The 18,774-nt window shown below is 37.8% G+C and overlaps 1 protein-coding gene and 1 long non-coding RNA gene across 3 annotated transcripts in view; both read right to left on the minus strand.

Annotated features, from left to right (window-relative positions):
* Nucleotides 1–18,774, minus strand: part of LOC126767651 (uncharacterized) — a 232,017-nt gene that overhangs the window by 130,084 nt on the left and 83,159 nt on the right. The gene's annotated exons all lie outside the window — the stretch shown is intronic.
* The window catches only part of LOC126767646 (protein tincar), a 212,095-nt gene that overhangs the window by 20,587 nt on the left and 172,734 nt on the right, over nt 1–18,774 (minus strand). For both annotated transcript variants that reach the window (XM_050485122.1, XM_050485123.1), the window contains exon 7: nt 1,476–4,040. In XM_050485122.1, coding sequence (XP_050341079.1) covers nt 1,476–4,040 — 2,565 coding nt within the window. The remainder of the gene's footprint in view (nt 1–1,475; nt 4,041–18,774) is intronic.

The raw sequence follows: 18,774 nt of genomic DNA on the forward strand, positions 1-18,774 counted from the left end.
ACAGATGCATAAAAGCCGATTGGAACTAGCAGCTTGCCACTACTGCTCCTAACAATTCTTTGTAAATGCCTATAACACTTTTATTTATGTTTATGTTTGTTTGGGCTAGTAATTTGACATCTGAGCAATCTACCTTTAAGTATAGTATCCTCTCTCTATTTGTTAAGTCTCAAAAGTACTCTTAATTCCCCTTTTATACTTCAAAAAAAAAAAAAATTGCTGATTCCATACTACCAGTGTTGCCCTATAATATTGTCTTAACTGCTATACAATTTGAAAGGCTGATCTATTTTTTATAAGTTTAATTACGTACCGGTGATAGTGAGGTTATGTATGAACGGAATCTATTATAAAAAAGTGATACTATTTTACTTTTTAAAACATTGAGTTTTAGAGAATTCGATCTTTTTGATTCGTTGAAAATCGTCAATTTGGCATTAAAAAAACTACCATTTTTTTCGTAAAAAAAACGATTTTTTTTTTAAGTTATGCCATTTTCTTAATTTTGGATATTTTTCAAAGATCGTAGTTCATTGCATAGAAAATATATTTAAGTTTAATAAACATTTTGAATCTGAAGAGATTTTTTGCTTCATCTGTCCATATTTCTCAATCGACCGGAATCATGCCAGCAGTTGTCGCACTTCCCGTTTTTTCGGCACTTCCGCAGACAGCACATAACTCCGTCATTTTTCAATATTTTTGTGAAAAAACAAATTTTGATATAGCTAAAAATATACCTTATTACGTCCATAGAATGTCGAAACATTCAATCTAGTACTTTCTTTTAAAAAAATTCACGAAAATCGCCTAATTTTTCATGCGTCACACTGGTATAGCCCCTTAACCAGACTACAAAGTTTTACTGTCTTTTGCGCGCTGTTGGCGTTGACTAATGCGATTTAATATCAATTCTACTTAGTACTGGTATTTGTTTGTATTTTTTGTGATTTTCATTTTCATTTCAATTGGCTTCTGTCTTTGCTTATTTCACGTTTTGTACAGCTAATTGGATTTGACGCGTCATCAACGGGTTCAAGTGCTGTCTTTTGCTCTTTCAATTTCTCATGTCAAAATACATACTGATGAAACATGAAAAAGTAAACAAGGAAGCTCAAGAGAAGCTGATAGAAGAGTGCAGCGACTAAAATAATTTAACGGTTTAAAATCGATTTATTCTGCAAACATTGGCACAATTGTAAGCAAGTGCTGTTCGCAAAGATCGCTATATCACTAAAAAGCAAATGACCTCCACTTATAGGTCATTTATATAAAATCTCAGTAAAATGTAAAGGAATGCATCAAATATTACATCTACTCACTACACAGCTGCAGTCTTAAGGATGTGACTTGCTTGCTTTGACTTGAGTAGATCTTTAATCATTTATATTAATAATGGGTCTATCAACCATACCAAAGTCTTGAGTCCATCGTGTTTGAACTAACCATGTATGTGTTGCACCATGTGTACTCACCTGAAAAAAATGTCGGGCAGTGTAAGTTATTCCTATACGTGACACTGAGGTCATTCAAAAGTGGCGCCTTCACCACAGCTAGGGCCAAAACGTAGCAGAGCGACGCACAGTGTGCAAAATAAATCCACGTTTCACTCGATTTCATGGTGATTAATGAGCGATCACGCATTTTCGCCGCCAACCTGCCGTGCCCATACAAATACATAATCATCGATGAGGCAATCATCAGCACGGACGACAGTAGAAACAGTGCCAACGTTACCACACCGTTCAAAATGAGGCCGGAGTTTTGGATGGGCATAGCCTCGCTGTACACCTGCAATTTGTATAAGTTGGCAGCGCCAATGTAGCTAAATGTGATATCTAAAGCGACAGCAATCATTTGTATGCTAAAGATGGTCGCGAATGATTTCGTTGTCGTCCAAAAGACAGCAGGATAACGTACACACCAGACCAGCAGCGCAAAGACAAGATTCACAAACTCCGCGCTTGGCGGGTGGTCGAACACCGACATATCGATGGGCTTTTCAATGCCGAAGAAGATTTGTAGCATGCCGGCGAAACCATCGAGGCGCACCAGACTCGTTTGTGGTGGCTGCTGTGCGGTTGCGATGCTGCTGCCAGCTGATGACTTAGAAGATATTGCAGATGTAGCGGAACCGGCTACTGATGAGGGTGCTGCCATATACTCGCTCGAATCATTGCCAGCTAATTCACCCACCAGGTATTCCGGCTCGATTTCCACCTGCATCTCCTCGTCGGCCATACGCTTGATACGCTTCACAATATTACCGTTACTGGCACTTTTGCTGCCGCTGCCGCTGCCGCTTTTGGTTTTGATTTCGATAATTTTCGAATTGCTTGTTAATGGCGTGGAGGGTATAATCTCCGGCAACTTCTCGGGCTTAACAATATGAATGTTGCTGTCACGTGTTGTCGTGCTAATGGTTGCTGTTGATTTGCCGTAGTTGCGGCGTGTGTCGTAATCGAGCGCATCTGTTTCAAAAGATGCCGCTGAATCGCCGCGGTTTTGTCCGCGTGGCAAATTTATGGACTGCTCAAAGTTTGTGCTCGCAGACAAATCCAACTCATCGAGCCGATTTAAATCGATATTTGTTGCTGCCGCTTTGTTGTTGCCGTACGCGTTTGAAGGTCGCAAATCGACAGCGGCACGACCTGTGTCGAGGCGTGAGGTGCGTGTTGCGGTCGACTCACTGGAACGTCCGCCAGCGGTGTTGGTGTGGTGGCGCCGATTGTGTTGTTGCCCGCCGCGTTGACGATGATGTTGCCGATTGTGGCCGTGATGTTTACGCGATGATTTTGTCGAATGTGTGCTGTTGTGGTGGGCTTGTTGTGGTTGTTCCTTATGGTTATGGTGATGGTGCGTGCGTGTGGGTTGGGTGTGTGCCACTGGTGGGGCAGCTGTTGTGGTGGAACTTACGGCAACTAATATATCTTCATTATCATTGTCATTGTAGTTGTTTTTGTTGTTGCTTTTCTTGCTCCCGCTGGTGGTTTGTGTTGTTGTTGTTGTTGTTGTCAATTTCGTGTTACTTGTTCTCTCCGCCACACTGCTTAAGTATTTTGTGGTTGCTGCTGTTGTTGTAGCGCCAGCAGTGGTTCCAAGTGTTGCGTCCAAGCCGCGTCCTATTGTCTTTCCAAGTTCATTGGATGCATTTGTAGTTGTTGTTTTCGGTTGCACACTGCTGGTAATTTTGACAGATGAGTTTGGTTCTTGGCTATTAGTTTTTGTTGTTGTTGTTTTAATTGTTGTCAGTGCTGCCTCAATGTCCGACGCCGCAACGTCAAGGCTGTTTGACTTGCCAAGCGTGCCCAACTTGTCCCACATTTGATCATAATTCTTGTTGTTATTGTTGTTGCTCTTCTCGACTATCAAATTTACCGAATTCCTTACAGTTGTTGTTGTGCTGGTTTTTGCGGTTGCCGTTTGTGGTATGTCAACAGCTTTGCCACTCCAAATATCCTTTGTATCGAAATGTTCAACGAAAATGCGTCCTTCGCTCTCGCCCTCACCATCACCACCGCCTGCGAAAACGCCACCTCCTTCGGCACCTCTACCATCATAAATATCAGTTCCTTCATTCAAGTCAAATTTATTGTTGTTCTTGCGGTTTGTATCAACATCAGCAACACCATCATCATTATTATTTGCTTCCTCTTGGTCTCTTCGCTCTTCCTTGCTGTTCTGATTAATTAAATCGGGCACTTCAAAATATCTTGTCTTCCCGCCATCACGAAAATCCACTCCTATATTGTTGCTACTCTTCGCCTTTGCTTCCGCCTTCCGATTGCCGAATTTAACTTGCTTCGAACTCGTGAGCATGTCGAACATATTATTGTTTATGTCGGTTCCTGCAGCGCCAGCACCGACAGCCGTAAACATCGTATCGTTGTAGTAGTCATCGTCTTGGTCGTCCTCCAGACTGTTGCTGACGTCGCCGTGGATGCCTGTACTATTTTGGTAGGGTGCTGTAACCACCGAAAGCACAACTAAATTACGACGATTGACCGCAATAAAGTCGAGCTCCGTTTGCCAAATATTCTCTGTAAGTGGGAAAAGGAAAAAAGGACAAAATTTAGTTTGATTAAAAATAATAAAAGGTAGTTTTGTTAAGTGTGATATTGGTTGCTGACTTTCGCCAACAGAAAGAAGATGCTTAATGTGTAAGCCTTAATTTTTATTTATGATATTAATTTTATTCTGAAGACCTTAGGAGTTTTTGAATACAATTTCTTCTTACTAACTTCTTGGAACAGTCTTGCTTGACTAGACTAGACATATGTGAGCTATTTTATCGTATATTTTTGTCAGTTCGATTAGTTTACTAGGAACCCTTAATTTGGAAGCGAGTCGGTTATCCGAAGTCCTCTTGCGCTCTAGCGCTGGACCTATAAACCTCCAATGAACTTGACAAGCGCTGGTCAACAGCCAGAACTTGTGCGACTGCGATTCTGGCCAAAGCTGAACCGTAAGAGCAGCTGCACTTACCATAGTCAATATCGCAGCTATTGCAGGGGTTCGGGGTTCTGACTGGACACTGTTCAATTGGTACGTACGCGGTACGACTTAATATTTTGTCGGACTACTCTTGCCAAAACTGTAAGGAGGAAGGCTAGGTGGACTCATCTTGTCTTCTATAGCCCAGCTTTTACATGGCTGAGATTGTAAAACTGTGGGGAACCAAGCAAAGTGATTGGGATTAATATTAGTCGATAAATTTTTGGTAAGCTTAAAACCCTTCGTTCATCTATGAGGTCATGGACTTTGAGAACTTTTTGGTTAACAAAACGAACAAATACTTGTCCAAGTGAGATCCATTGATTTTGGATTAACCTAACCTACGACCTAACTTAGGAAAACATCTACCGAATATGGCGTTTTTTTTAGAAAGCTAGGCTTATGAGCTAAATCTTTATGACTAAAAGTGGGTTGTTAGTTATTTCACGATGTCTACATATGTACATATGCTCATACATAATCAGTATATAGTAGTTTTCAGTTCCTGAAAGTGGTTAGCAGTATGTCTACTAGACAGCAATAGCTCACACACATTTCAATGATCACCATCTTCCGTACACTCACTTTTGCAATTGAAACTCTCATTTCGATAACCTCATCTCTTGTGTATAAGTATGCTATCAGAGCACACTCAGTCCTGCAATCGCATATACACGAAACCTACATATGGATCGTTCGCTTTTAAAGTCATCCAACGCCAGCACCAGCTTAGCTCCTTTTAACGATAAGTACTCGCCCGCTTTCAACGTTCAACTCAGTTTTAGCTGCTATTTAGCATGCATGAGTTGCTCTCGCATTTGTTCATTAGACATGAAACACTTGATTGATTGATGGCAAGTGTTTGGGCCGAAGTTTCAATGCAAACAGACCATAAACGCCTGTTGAGATAAGCGAAAGCCACCCACTAACTCATTAAACGGTATATTTACGCACCTGTCTGGAAAGAGGCAACGCCTCTACGCGCAAGAGCTTTTAATCAGGCTATGCAATCGTATAGCGAACTACGCCTATTTCAGAGTAATGATACATCGCGCAAAGCAACAGCAACAGCAACAGCTACGCTTTGTAAAACTTTAGACCTACTGCTGTTGTTGCTAAAAGCATCCACAAGCGATTAGAAGGAGTGGTAGGCAGTCGTCAATATGTCTGTGCGACAGTCAAAAGCGAATGCCGTTTAGTTAAGCATTTCACTTTTCTCATTATCCAGCCGCTCGGTGTCTTTACACAAAATGAGTTTGCAAGTAGTCTGCGGATGTCGATTGTTGGTTTATATTTGTAACAGTTCATTTGTACTTGGCTTAACGGTTTCTTCGTGCTAAATAGATTCCCTTCATGTTAAATACGAAATCAACATTGCGCAGAGTTATGCTTAATTAAACGCGCCATTGAAGCGCATAACTGCACACCCAACAAATAAACAACATTTACTACATACATACATATTATACATACATGCATTTATTTGTATAGCATACATAACTACTTATTTACTTCTATACACCTAAATTAGCGGGCTTCCAGCTTTCTGTGCGTTTTAATAGACGATTTCGCCGTCTGCTTTAGAAGAGTTAATAAATACTTGTGCGATGCCAGCACACTCACGCCCACATACAGACACACACACTCTGGATGCGTACTTTTCTTTTTCAATTCTACACCCTTTTCATCTTTCAAGTGAAATCTAAGCTGTGTCAATATTTGCGAAATTAAATCAGTTCATTATATAATGTTTGTAATAAGTACTTTTTAATTGAAGCTAAAAAGCAGAGAGTATAATTGTGCATGAATTGGAGTTGAGCGTTTTCGGTTAATTGGTTCGAAGGCGCTTGAGGGATTATGCATGAAATGCTACAAAGGTTGAACTGATATTAACTTAATTAAAATGCTAAGTAGCTTATTATAAAGCTGAGTAATTTTCATATCGTCACCTAAAATGCAAAACAACGTATCATCAAAAAAATCGCAATTGAGTTTTTATTAGTTACGATTCACTACATCATATTACATATATGTAGCATTAAATTTTCAGCTTCAAGTGTCAGATATATATACCCATTATATACCAATATATACCCATTATATAACCAATATATAACCAATTTATAACCAAAACTCAAATTTTGTTTCAATATGAGTGGTTTCTATTATAACGTTTTTCCTTCGCCTGTAAACTTATGAAAAGTGATGTTACGTTATTTTGCATTTTAGGTGACGGTATACTGAATTTTTATACTTTAATTCTTTCTTTCTTACTTAAATGCTTTCTGGAGAGTAAAACCTAGATATCTAAAAATTTGGAGAAAATTTAAAAAATCTGTTAATTGTAGCCATTAAAAATGCGACAATCTCTGTTATTAATTTCTATAATGTTGATACGACGATTTCTTTTTTGAACTACCAATATTATTGTAGTTGCTGAATGGAGAACTCGTGATATACATATTCCCATGTATAAAGACTTCCTGCAATATATTGCATCATAAAGTAAAACTACCTATATATCACAAAAAAAAAATACCATAAAAATACATCATATGAACTGTTATCATATAGAAACATATCACATCATAACACATGATATGACATCACATCAACTTAACAACATTTTCTGTGGGTTTTTCTTCCACGCAAGCTATCTTATTTACTAATAAAATTTAGTGCAATTTTATGCGTCATCACTTCATAATAACCACATCATATCATTTTGTATGACATTATGTCACTTCACATCTCAGCCACCACAGCATATTATTATATAATTCTATCATATTATTATTTGCAAATCCAACGTCTTCTCTTAATTGTGTTTGCGCTTCGCATCGCTATTTTATTTTATATCCAATCATATGATATTACATCATATCAAAGATTTGTATTGAAAATGGTAATATTAGTATATATTTGTCCGAAGAGGAGTAGTTGCGTCCACTCAGTAGACATTTTTTTGCCATGCTTTTGTTTCTCTCCTCTTTTTTTTTGCTGCGGTAGACGTCTCTGATAAGTTATACATTCGCGCGAATTCGTCTCGTCGTCGTTTGATATGGTTCGGGAAGCACTTATCACGCGATATCTTTTCTTCAATTTTCCTGGTGCTTATTAGCAAGACTTCTTTTTTCTGCCCTCCAGCTCCGGACTCATGGTAGCAAACTATCGGCGCAAACCATTCATGCAGCTATTGCATTTGATCCGGAAGTTATACAGATGTTTAGTCACTGCTACCACTTTGAGCTCATCCGCATATGTGATTGTTTTCATGTTTTAAGGTTGCGCTATTTTTAACACCTCGTCGCACATCAGGTTCTATAGTAGTGTACCTAAAACCGAGCCTTGCGGTACTCCACTGGAGGTAGTGTAGCTCTAAGTGCCCTCGGTTGTGTCGCATAACAATCTCCTATTTTGATATTAACTCATTTTAATATTTATCAGATAATGTGAAGCGCGTATTTCGTATAGAGCCTTTATTATATTTGCCCACTTTGCGGAGTTGAACGCATTCTTCATATCCACGGTTATTAGCGCTTAGTATTTGTTTCACCTTTCCATCTTTTAACATTTATTGCACACTTCGCAGTATCAACTACTTCTCTTAGTACGTCAATAGTGGATCTCTTTTTCTATAAAATCGTATTGTTACTCTGATAACACCGTGGAACATTTTTGGGATTCTTTTTTACCATAAAAAAAAACTGACACATACGAACGCCAAACCCTTTGAGGGTTTTACTATACTGACCTAGTACCATCACCCTGACTTGGAATTTCTCACCCCCCAGATTAGCTGTTGTACTGTGTAATCGGCTTTTTGGATTGCTAACTCCAAGCGATTTTTTACAATGCTTTCGTACACTTTACCAATCGTGTCGAGCATGTACAAAAGTCGATATAATGAGTGTTCTTCTGGTGGCTTTTTTGATTTGGGAGTAGAACGCTGGACCTCCCACGTATCGGGGATCACCTCTTCTAATATACCCGCATTGTACATGTTGGGCCTTGTCTTGGCTTTTTTAGCGCTCTATTTGCTATGGGTGGGCAAAGAAGGTATATTTGGCACTACGGTCGGTAAATTCAGCCTCCACGACGAAACATCCCCAAATGGGTTGAGGCTGATTGACTTCGCCGGGGCCCGAAATATGGTTATCTGTAGCACTAGATTCCAGCATAAGAAGATTCATCAAGCTACCTGGCTGTCTCCGGATCGAAAAACTACCAACCAGATCGATCATGTTGTGATAGACGGAAGACACGTCTCCAGTGTTTTAGATGTGCGTGCGCTCCGAGGTCCTAACATCGACTCGGACCACTATCTTGTTGCAGCTAAGATTCGCACCCGCCTCTGTGAGGCAAAAAACGCGCGCCACCAAACACAAGGAAGGTTCGACGTCGAGAAGCTGCAATCACAACAGACAGCCGAACGATTTTCTACTCGGCTTGCACTCCTGCTCTCTGAGAGCACTCGTCAACAACTCGGTATAAGGGAACTGTGGGACAGCATTTCAAACTCCTTACGTACAGCTGCAACTGAAACCATTGGTTTTCGGAAAGTGCAAAAGAACAGCTGGTACGACGAGGAGTGCCGTGTCGCAGCGGAGAGAAAACAGGCTGCCTACCTCGCAACGTTACGATCGACCACTACACGTGCGGGATGGGATAGATACCGAGAGTTGAAGAGGGAAGCGAGACGCATTTGTAGACAGAAGAAGAAAGAGGCCGAAATGCGTGAGTACGAAGAGCTTGATAAGCTGGCCGACAGGGGTAATGCTCGAAAATTCTACGAAAAAATGCGGCGGCTTACGGAAGGTTTCAAGACCGGAGCGTATTCCTGTAGAACCCCCAAAGGTGATCTAGTCACTGATGCCCAAAGCATACTTAAATTATGGAGGGAACACTTCTCCAGCCTGCTGAATGGCAGTGAACGCACAACACCAGGAGAAGGAGAACCCGATTCCCCAATCGATGACGATGGAGCAGACGTTCCATTACCCGACCATGAAGAAGTTCGAATAGCAATTGCCCGCCTGAAGAACAACAAAGCGGCAGGGGCCGACGGATTGCCGGCCGAGCTATTCAAACACGGCGGCGAAGAACTGCATGCATGATATTGATATCATCGGCCTCAACACCCGCGCCGTTAGTTCTGCTTTCTCCAGGCTGGACAAGGAAGCACAGAAAATGGGTCTGGCAGTGAACGAGGGCAAGACGAAATATCTCCTGTCATCAAACAAACAGTCGTCGCATTCGCGACTTGGCACTCACGTCACTGTTGACAGTCATAACTTTGAAGTCGTAGATAATTTCGTCTATCTTGGAACCAGCGTAAACACCACCAACAATGTCAGCCTAGAAATCCAACGCAGGATAACTCTTGCCAACAGGTGCTACTTCGGACTGAGTAGGCAATTGAGAAGCAAAGTCCTCTCTCGACAAACAAAAACCAAACTCTATAAGTCACTCATAATTCCCGTCCTGCTGTATGGTGCAGAGTCTTGGACGATGTCAACAACGGATGAGTCGACGTTGCGAGAGAGAAAAGTTCTGCGAAAGATTTATGGTCCTTTGCGCGTTAGCCACGGCGAATACCGCATTCGATGGAACGATGAGCTGTACGAGATATACGACGACATCGACATAGTTCAGCGAATTAAAAGACAGCGGCTACGCTGGCTAGGTCATGTTGTCCGGATGGACGAAAACACTCCAGCTCTGAAAATATTCGACGCAGTACCCGCCGGGGGAAGCAGAGGAAGAGGAAGACCTCCACTCCGTTGGAAGGACCAAGTGGAGAAGGACCTGGCTTCGCTTGGAATATCCAATTGGCGCCACGTAGCGAGAAGAAGAAACGACTGGCGCGCTGTTGTTAACTCGGCTATAATCGCTTAAGCGGTTTCTACGCCAATTAAGAAGAAGAAGATTTGCTATACCATCTATTCCAGACGCTTTAGCCAATAGCTCTTCTTCTGTGACTAATAGGGGTGGTTCTGTAGCTTCGTTTCACTTAACATAGGAAATGGAACATGTGTTGGGAATAATGCTTCGACAACATTTCTTAGATTGCTGCGACTTATTTCTGAACTTCGACATAAAAATTTTGTGTGCCGTTCACCAGGGGTGCGTCTAATGGAGGTTTCTCTATATATGTATATATAGTTTTTATACACTCAACAGGCTATATTAAGTTTGTCCCGGAGTCAAATATTTATATATGAATTATCAGCATGACGAGCTGCCTCGACTTAGCTATGTCTGTATATAAGCGATCTAGTTTCTCAGTTTTAGTTTTGTGCATATTTTCATATTTATATAAATATCAAAAGCTTCCGATTTCACTGTCATTGCTCAAATATTGTTCTTCCACTACACCAAATAAAATTTCGGTTTATTTACTACAGTGTTTATCCAATTGTTATGGCAACTGCGTTCGCATGAAGCAAAATAAGCCCTTTTGATAGATGAAGCTACTCTTCGGCACTTCATTGCCAAAAAAAAACAATCAAAAACACTTCACTTTGACAAATTCCATAAGCTGACAAACTAAACATGAGTTTTGATAAATGAATTGACAATTCCGTGAATACATAACTGCACTTACTCAAGCTACTCATTGCTTATGAAATAAATGACAATTGAAAAAATACCCAACTAAGAGGAACCACCTATAGAAAAGTATGAAGAATAGAAGAATATGCTGCATTTTATAGAGTCTTGTGCGCTCGGCGCTTGTTTATCTTTGATTACAAATATATTCTAGTGACTGTCCTCAAAGCATCAGCTAAACAACAATATCAAACAAGCTTAGCAGCCGCACAAAGATTTAGGTAAGCATCGAGCAGAAGATATGGCAATCATTTTACTCTTACCCACCAACAAACATACAAACATAGTGTGCTGGTGACTGGCCAGAGCAGCTTTTAGAAAGCCGACAAGACAAATTTTAACAAATCATCATCATTTGTTGTATCACATGAAATGCTTTGAGACAAACTGGAGGATATGCAGTGAAGAGTGAAGAGCGATTGGAGGAGAGCAGAAAGAAAGGGCAAAGTGTAAGTGTAGTACGCACGTCATATTCAACCACATAGCTGCAGATATTCGTGGCTGTGATAGCAACTTTAGTAATAATATCAGAGTCTCAGCTTATCCCGGATCATAATACATGAAGCCAAGCGTTGACCAAAAGCAATCATTGGACGACAGCTGTGGCGACTAATACAACAAGAAGCAGCAAATATGCACAAGCCATAGTGGTGTGTAGGCAGTTCCATTGGGAAAATTTTCCATTAGATGGCGCTTATCATGACAAACATAATATACCTAAATATATAAAATATTTACCCAACTAAGATGCTATGCGTGGGCAGAATAGTGTTTAAAATTGTGAACATTATAGCTAGTGTGGAGTAAATGTGTTTATAAATTCATACATATACATACGTACGTATTAAGGGGCTATACCAGTGTGACGCATGAAAAATTAGGCGATTTTCGTGAATTTTTTTAAAAGAAAGTACTAGATTGAATGTTTCGACATTCTATGGACGTAATAAAGTATATTTTTAGCTATATTAAAAAAAATTTTTTCTACAAAATATTGAAAAATAACGGAGTTATGTGCTGTCTGTGGAAATGCCGAAAAAAAAGTGCCTCAACTGCTGGCATGATTCCGGTCGATTGAGGAGCTGAAACAAAAAAATTCAAAATGTTTATTAAACTTAAATATGTTTTCTATACAATGAACTACGATCTTTGGAAAATATAAAAATTTGAAAATGGCGTAATTTAAAAAAAAAATCGTTTTTTTACGAAAAAAATGGTCGTTTTTTTAATGCCAAATTGACAATTTTCAACCAATCAAAAAGATCGTAATCTGTTGTATAGCAAATGTATTCAACTATATCCAGTTTTAATTTGAAGTCGATCGGTCAATTTCTCGTTGAGTTATAATGTCAACAATTTTGAAAAATGTCGTTTCGAGAAAAACGCGTTTAAAGTTTCACTTATATATGTTTGCACCTCTGAGCGGTCGCTATTTAGAACGCTGCCATTCAAAAACTGTTTAAGATACGACCTCGCCGATTTCACAGGATATTTTTGAATATATAAGCTATCGAAAAAGCAAAAAAAAAAAAAAATTTTTTTGAAAGTGTCACACTGGTATAGCCCCTTAATAAATGATGCAATAAAAAGTTGTTTCACAATTTTTTTTCAATTGAAGTTTTAAATGCAAATTTTTCAAAAAGTACTGTGAAGTCACTTGAAATGCTTTTAAAATTGATTTTCGAAAGTAGCAATTTATGCGTAAGTGGAAAAATTTATTCGTAAATATGTATATTGGCATATGTTTCATTCAAATACAATATTAAATTTCTTTTTAAATAAATTTTGAATTTTATAAATGTTATGGCAAAAAAGAAAATCATATAAAATTTCAAGTGATATATCAATTTTTATGGACATGATTATTTCAGTAGAGTTTTCAATCTCAACTGAGCAAGTATGCGTGGATTACATTTAGATTAACTACACTTATAACAAAAAAAATTAAATAAATAAGAAAATCAATAAAATAAAATTTTGTCTAAATTTGAAATAATAAGCAGTTAAGTTATCTTTTATATTGTTTTATAAGATGATTTTTCATAACCTCAATTAAATAGTTTCCAATTATTCGCTCTTAATTTATACTAAAAACATGCTCCTATTATAGATATTGTACTAAGACTGTCTGAAATTTTTAAAATCGATTACATTCTTTGAAATGAATTTTACAACTTCTTGCATAGAAATTAATTTATCAAAATAATATTCCATACATACATATATAAAGTATATACACAATATACTTGATTACTTTAGACTTTTATATGTCTCTCTCTATATATGTACATATCTAATTCATTAATGGCTGTCAACTAAATCTGTTTATTTACCACAAACTACTGATTTAAGAATGAGTAAAAGACCCTAGCAAAAGCCCACCAAAGTTATATTTGCCCATAATGTTACTCATACGCACTGCACGACGCTTTACACATTACAGCTGACTCAATACTTATACCTATATGTTTTTTTTTATAGTATGAAGAAGCATCGAAAGCTGAAGTGCGAGGTTTTATTCCGCTAAACCTAATCTACTCCCATCTCATGTCTCTGCCACGGTACCACTGAACAAAGCATTACTTCATGGGAAAGAAGAAGACATTTAAGTCTACACTATTGTTCGGACTGACTGACGCCTAATCTGTTGTAAATGTCTCAATCTTGTCATAATTAGAGCTACCGCTTTGCTGACAGCTTTCCATTATACAGAGGAATCGCACATAAGTGCAGTAACCCATGGGACTACCTCCAAGTGTGGTTTTCAGCTCTTCCCTTATAATTGAAAACAGAGGGCAATGATAGAGTACGTGTTCAGAGTCTTGTAAACATTCTGTACACGTCAGAAAATATGGACTAAAGTCATGTTAATATTTGTATAGGTAGCTTCTAAAGCACACATGGCCACTAAATATTTGGGTCAGGTGGAAATACAGGCCTCCATGTTGTCTATCTATCCATGAATCAGTCTGTGAGTCCACCGTCCACCATGCTTTGGATGGCAATGTTACCATATTGTGATGCTTTTGATTCTCTCCTCTCTTTTTGCTGCGGTAGACGTCTCTGATAAGTTATAAATTCGCGCGAACTCATTCATCATTTGATATGGTTCGAAAAGTACTCATCAGAAATTTGCAGAAATCCTATGTACTGCGTTAATTATTCCATAATAGAGCCGCATACAGTATAACAGAACTCATTACTTTAGCTGTCGTCGGCTGGAACGCACACAGGCTTTATTTGCCATCATTCTAGATAAAGCATTATAGTTTTTATTTGAGTCTTGAGTCCACTATTACACCAAGGTACTTCAACTTTATGTGTGTTTAATTTTCCAACCAAAGTTATATTTGTCAATGAACGACGCTTTTAACACAATATTACTTTTATATATGTATGTTAGAATTTAGTTCGAATAAAGCTACACCTACGTATGTAATAAGATCAATGCAATGTTCAATAAGACCACCGACATAAAATCTATTATTAATTGCATAAAAGGAACGATCTGTGTTGGAATAAGTATGGATTTGACTGAAAATAGTAACAAAATTCTTTCGAAAATCATTGAAAATAGCAATGTCTACCTTTGATGCATATACATACATACTCACAAAATAAATCTCAATGCAAAGCAACACATTTAAAAATCTTTTTGTTGCCTTCGCTAAGTAGCATTGTGTAGCTTCGACAATTATTTAATTTAAGACAATTTAAGTGATGAGAATTTGGTTATTTTTGTCTATTCATAATAGGATAATGTATAAAAGTAAGTATAGGAAAATTTGTTACTATATAAAAAGTCTATTTCTTCTATTAGTGCATCATTTCTCGAAGCTAAGAGAAATATTTATATAATATGATAATATATATGTATATTTTATTGTAGTAGATTGAGCAATTTGCTGGACTTAAGTGGGGAGCCTGCTTTAGAAGCTTCAAAAAATCGAATTTTTTTTTGCTTAAATCTCTTTAAAAATAATCTAAGAATACGTCCCCAAAGTTATAGATGGGAATTCGAAATATTTTCGAAGCTAGAAGGGAAAGGCAGGCAGGATAGAAAAAAAACTAAATGTAGTATGGAATTGGACCAAAGTTTATTATCTTTGACATTAAATTATCTTCTATTTAAACTAAAAAAAACTAAGAAAAGTCAACATATTTGAACATATTTTTAAACAACATAAAGTAAAATTTTTTTGGTTAAAAACCACTTTTTTAATTTATAAAAATTTAAAATTTAAAATTTTAAAACTTTTTTTGGGATTTTTTTAGTTTAACTAGAAAATAAATTATTAAAAAATATTAATCTCTTTGAATTTTTTTTTTCCCAACAGAAATTGCAACATCCTGCCCGCCGTCCGACAAATGCATCGGGCAATTGCTTCCCAAAGGCAGAATATCAAAGATTTCGTATCCAAAAAATTTATGAATGATGTTTAAACATATGACAATAAACCCTAGAAATTTCGCTTTAATCAATTATTTCTTTCCCTTCCAAAAAACTCCTCAAAAAAATCGAATTTTTTAAACTTCTAAAGCAGGCTCCCCCTTAAGCGAATGAATGACGTTTGAACCTTCGATTTACATTGAGGTTTTTTTGGTTTAAAGTTTGAAATACAAAAATTCTTTTAAATTGTATGAATAAGCAATAAGATTATTCGCTCGTTTATTATGAAATTTTTAATAATGGAATGGACTCTTCGAAATATTTATATAAGACGCAACCTCTATACCAATTCCATCTACTTTTGTGAATTAAAATGGAATTTCTTAAACCAAAGTTATTTTAGTAAGTCTCGAAGAATTAGTGAAATCCTAGTGCGACCGACAAAAAAGACCATTTTTGGAAATCAAAAAAATATTTATCAATTGTTTTAAAATTCAAGAGTTTATTTATAGATATTTTCAAAATACACATCAAAACTGTTGAAGGAAAAAATTAAATATTTTTCAAGTTATCACGTACGTCCGACGGCGCCAAGAAAAAATCAATAAAAAGTTAACTGTTTCATGCAATGTTTAAATCGAATATCGACAGCAAATTCCTTGGGAACAGTTTACAATATTCCTCAGATATTTCTGTATATTTTTTCATGCTTATACTTGCTATTTGTTTACAGTATGCGCCTGTGAATGTGTAAACGTTAACATAGCACATATTGCAACATTTTCGCATTGTCCATGAGGTCCGTTAAAAAATCTTTTAAAAACAATCGTAAATAATTTACATTGAAACACCATCAACACCGTTTTGATATTTCCCTTACTTTTTATGCGTTTTCATTTTATGACGCGAGGCAGTGTTTTACGATCGCAAATATGAATTGATGAGGTAACAGTACACAATATGCACACAAATTTACATATATATGTTGTGAGTATATATGAGCGCATAGGGCGTTCCTCACAAGTGTATATAGTTGCATACATTTGCGTATAGGGTTGCCATTTATGTTTCAATTTCATAAAGTATACGAAATTACCACTTTTTGCAGAAGAACACATTTATGTCACATTATCTAACCGCTCTAAATGTACGCGTATCTCCATTATATATTTTAATCACTGAAAGTTTGCCACCAAAACTGCTCGATTTACTTTTTGCTCGTCAATTTTCCAAAAGCAACCACAATCCTAGTACAAGAAAGCAACGGTTGCTCGAAAAAGATGCTTTCTCCAAAGCGTCGAAACAGCTAGACCCAAAATTCTAAGAGATCAACTTTTAGAAGATTTTCGTAATCCACGAACAGCGGATAGCATAGAAAAGCCAAGTATGAAATAGGTGAGCTACCGAGATATTCACTTTGATGCATTTTGGAAGTCCTCATGCCGTTACCCATAATCGTTCTATAACTACAGATATCTACTCAATGGTAAAAACAAGTCTAAACACTTAGTGATTTTAAAAAATATTTAATCAAGAAAAGTTGCGGCCTTGTACTTTATACCCGAAGAGAACTAATGAAATTGATAGCTAGACACCTTGATAATATTCTTTCGTTGGTTTTCTGTATAATCTCATGTTAGCAACCCATTAATACTTTAGCAAAAAGTCGGGACGTAAACAGGTACTTCGTATCAGTCCTCAATTGCTTGATTGTGTATCATAAGAGTAGATACCGGACATCGCCATTAACTTGTATTTAATTATGGCTACCAATATATGTATAGTGTCAGGGTTCAGCCAAACCCTTTATATGCTAACAAAACCGAATCTAGCAGCCAGAAAACAATATGACTGGCGAAGCAATTTTAATCTATGCTGCATTTTCAATTATTTGATTTTCAATATCACTTCTGGAGTAAAACTGTTGCTTTTTGGTGAGAGCATATATAATAAAGGGTGATCCATTTTGAGGTCACTGAAACTTCAAATCTAATGCGGAATATTTTTTACCATTGGAAAGAACATTCTTTGACATTTCTTTTTTGAAGATTATCTCTTTCAAATGTTGGCTGCGGCTACGTCACAGATGGTCCATCGGGAGAGACTTATTTTCAATGACTCATTCGAACTTTTCGACTGGTAACTGGCGAATGACACGCGTGGTGTTTTGCTCTAAGGTCTCAATCGAAGTGAGATTGTCTGCATAGACTCTATACTTTACGCGATAACGGTCGCCATTGACATCATGTTTAAAGAAATGCGGACCGATGATTCCACACCAAATTTTTATTTCTGGATGAAATGACAGCTCTTGAATCTCTTCAGGTTGCTCTTCGTCACAAATGCGGCAACTTTGTTTATTTACATACCCAGAAATGGGTCTCATCGCTGAACAAATTTGCCTCGAAAACGTCGGATCTTCTTGGAGCTTTTCAAGAGCCCATAGAGCGAAGCGATGTCGCTTGGGTAGGACGAGCGGCTTCAATTCTTATACAAACTGTATTTTGTATGCTTTCAATTTCAGATATGCGGCTCTCGCGTGATTTGTCAAAAAAGGCCATAGAAAAAAGTACCTTGACTTGAATCGCCCGTTACATATGGTTTTGCGGGCATTACGAGATATTTACTACGCTGAATTTCTTCTCCTTGTAAAGTCACTCTTATCAAGTGCATTGTGGTGCTATCGAAATGCGTCCAGCGAACGCCGCCCTGATGTTATTACAATGATGATGATGACACTAATAGCCAGATGATAAAAGTAAAGGCGAATTCGACAACAACATACAAGTCCAACAAGCCCACCGAGAGCGCCACCACATGCAACTTCAGCCACTGCGTGTAGGTCCTTCCAATAGACCAATGCACGGCTGTGCCACCCACACTGCAATGATAAACGATGTTGCCGCTGTGGCAGCCACTCTGTTTGCTAGCAATTTTCATTTTTACTCTTTATTTTCCATGCATTTCTCTGCTTTGTTTTTGCACTTTGTCTGCACCGCCCGTTTGTTGTTGAATTAAAAATGGCATAGTATGGCAGGGCTGGCAATGGCGTAGCAAGTTGTATGCGCATTTTTTACTTTTATTTTTATAATGCGAAGCTGAAAGCCGCAATAAACCCCACAGAGCGCAGCTGTGCCGGCAGATTGTGATTTCTTTGCAATGATTACTGGCAGCCGTCGATGTCTGGCATCCCCGCAACGGCTGCCAATTATCAGTGTTGCCACTATAAGTTGTTGCTATTGGCATTGAAAGGAAGTTGAGTTGAGCGTTGATGGCAA

The sequence above is a fragment of the Bactrocera neohumeralis genome, chromosome 2 (assembly GCF_024586455.1).
Source record: "Bactrocera neohumeralis isolate Rockhampton chromosome 2, APGP_CSIRO_Bneo_wtdbg2-racon-allhic-juicebox.fasta_v2, whole genome shotgun sequence".
NCBI lineage: Eukaryota > Metazoa > Arthropoda > Insecta > Diptera > Tephritidae > Bactrocera > Bactrocera neohumeralis.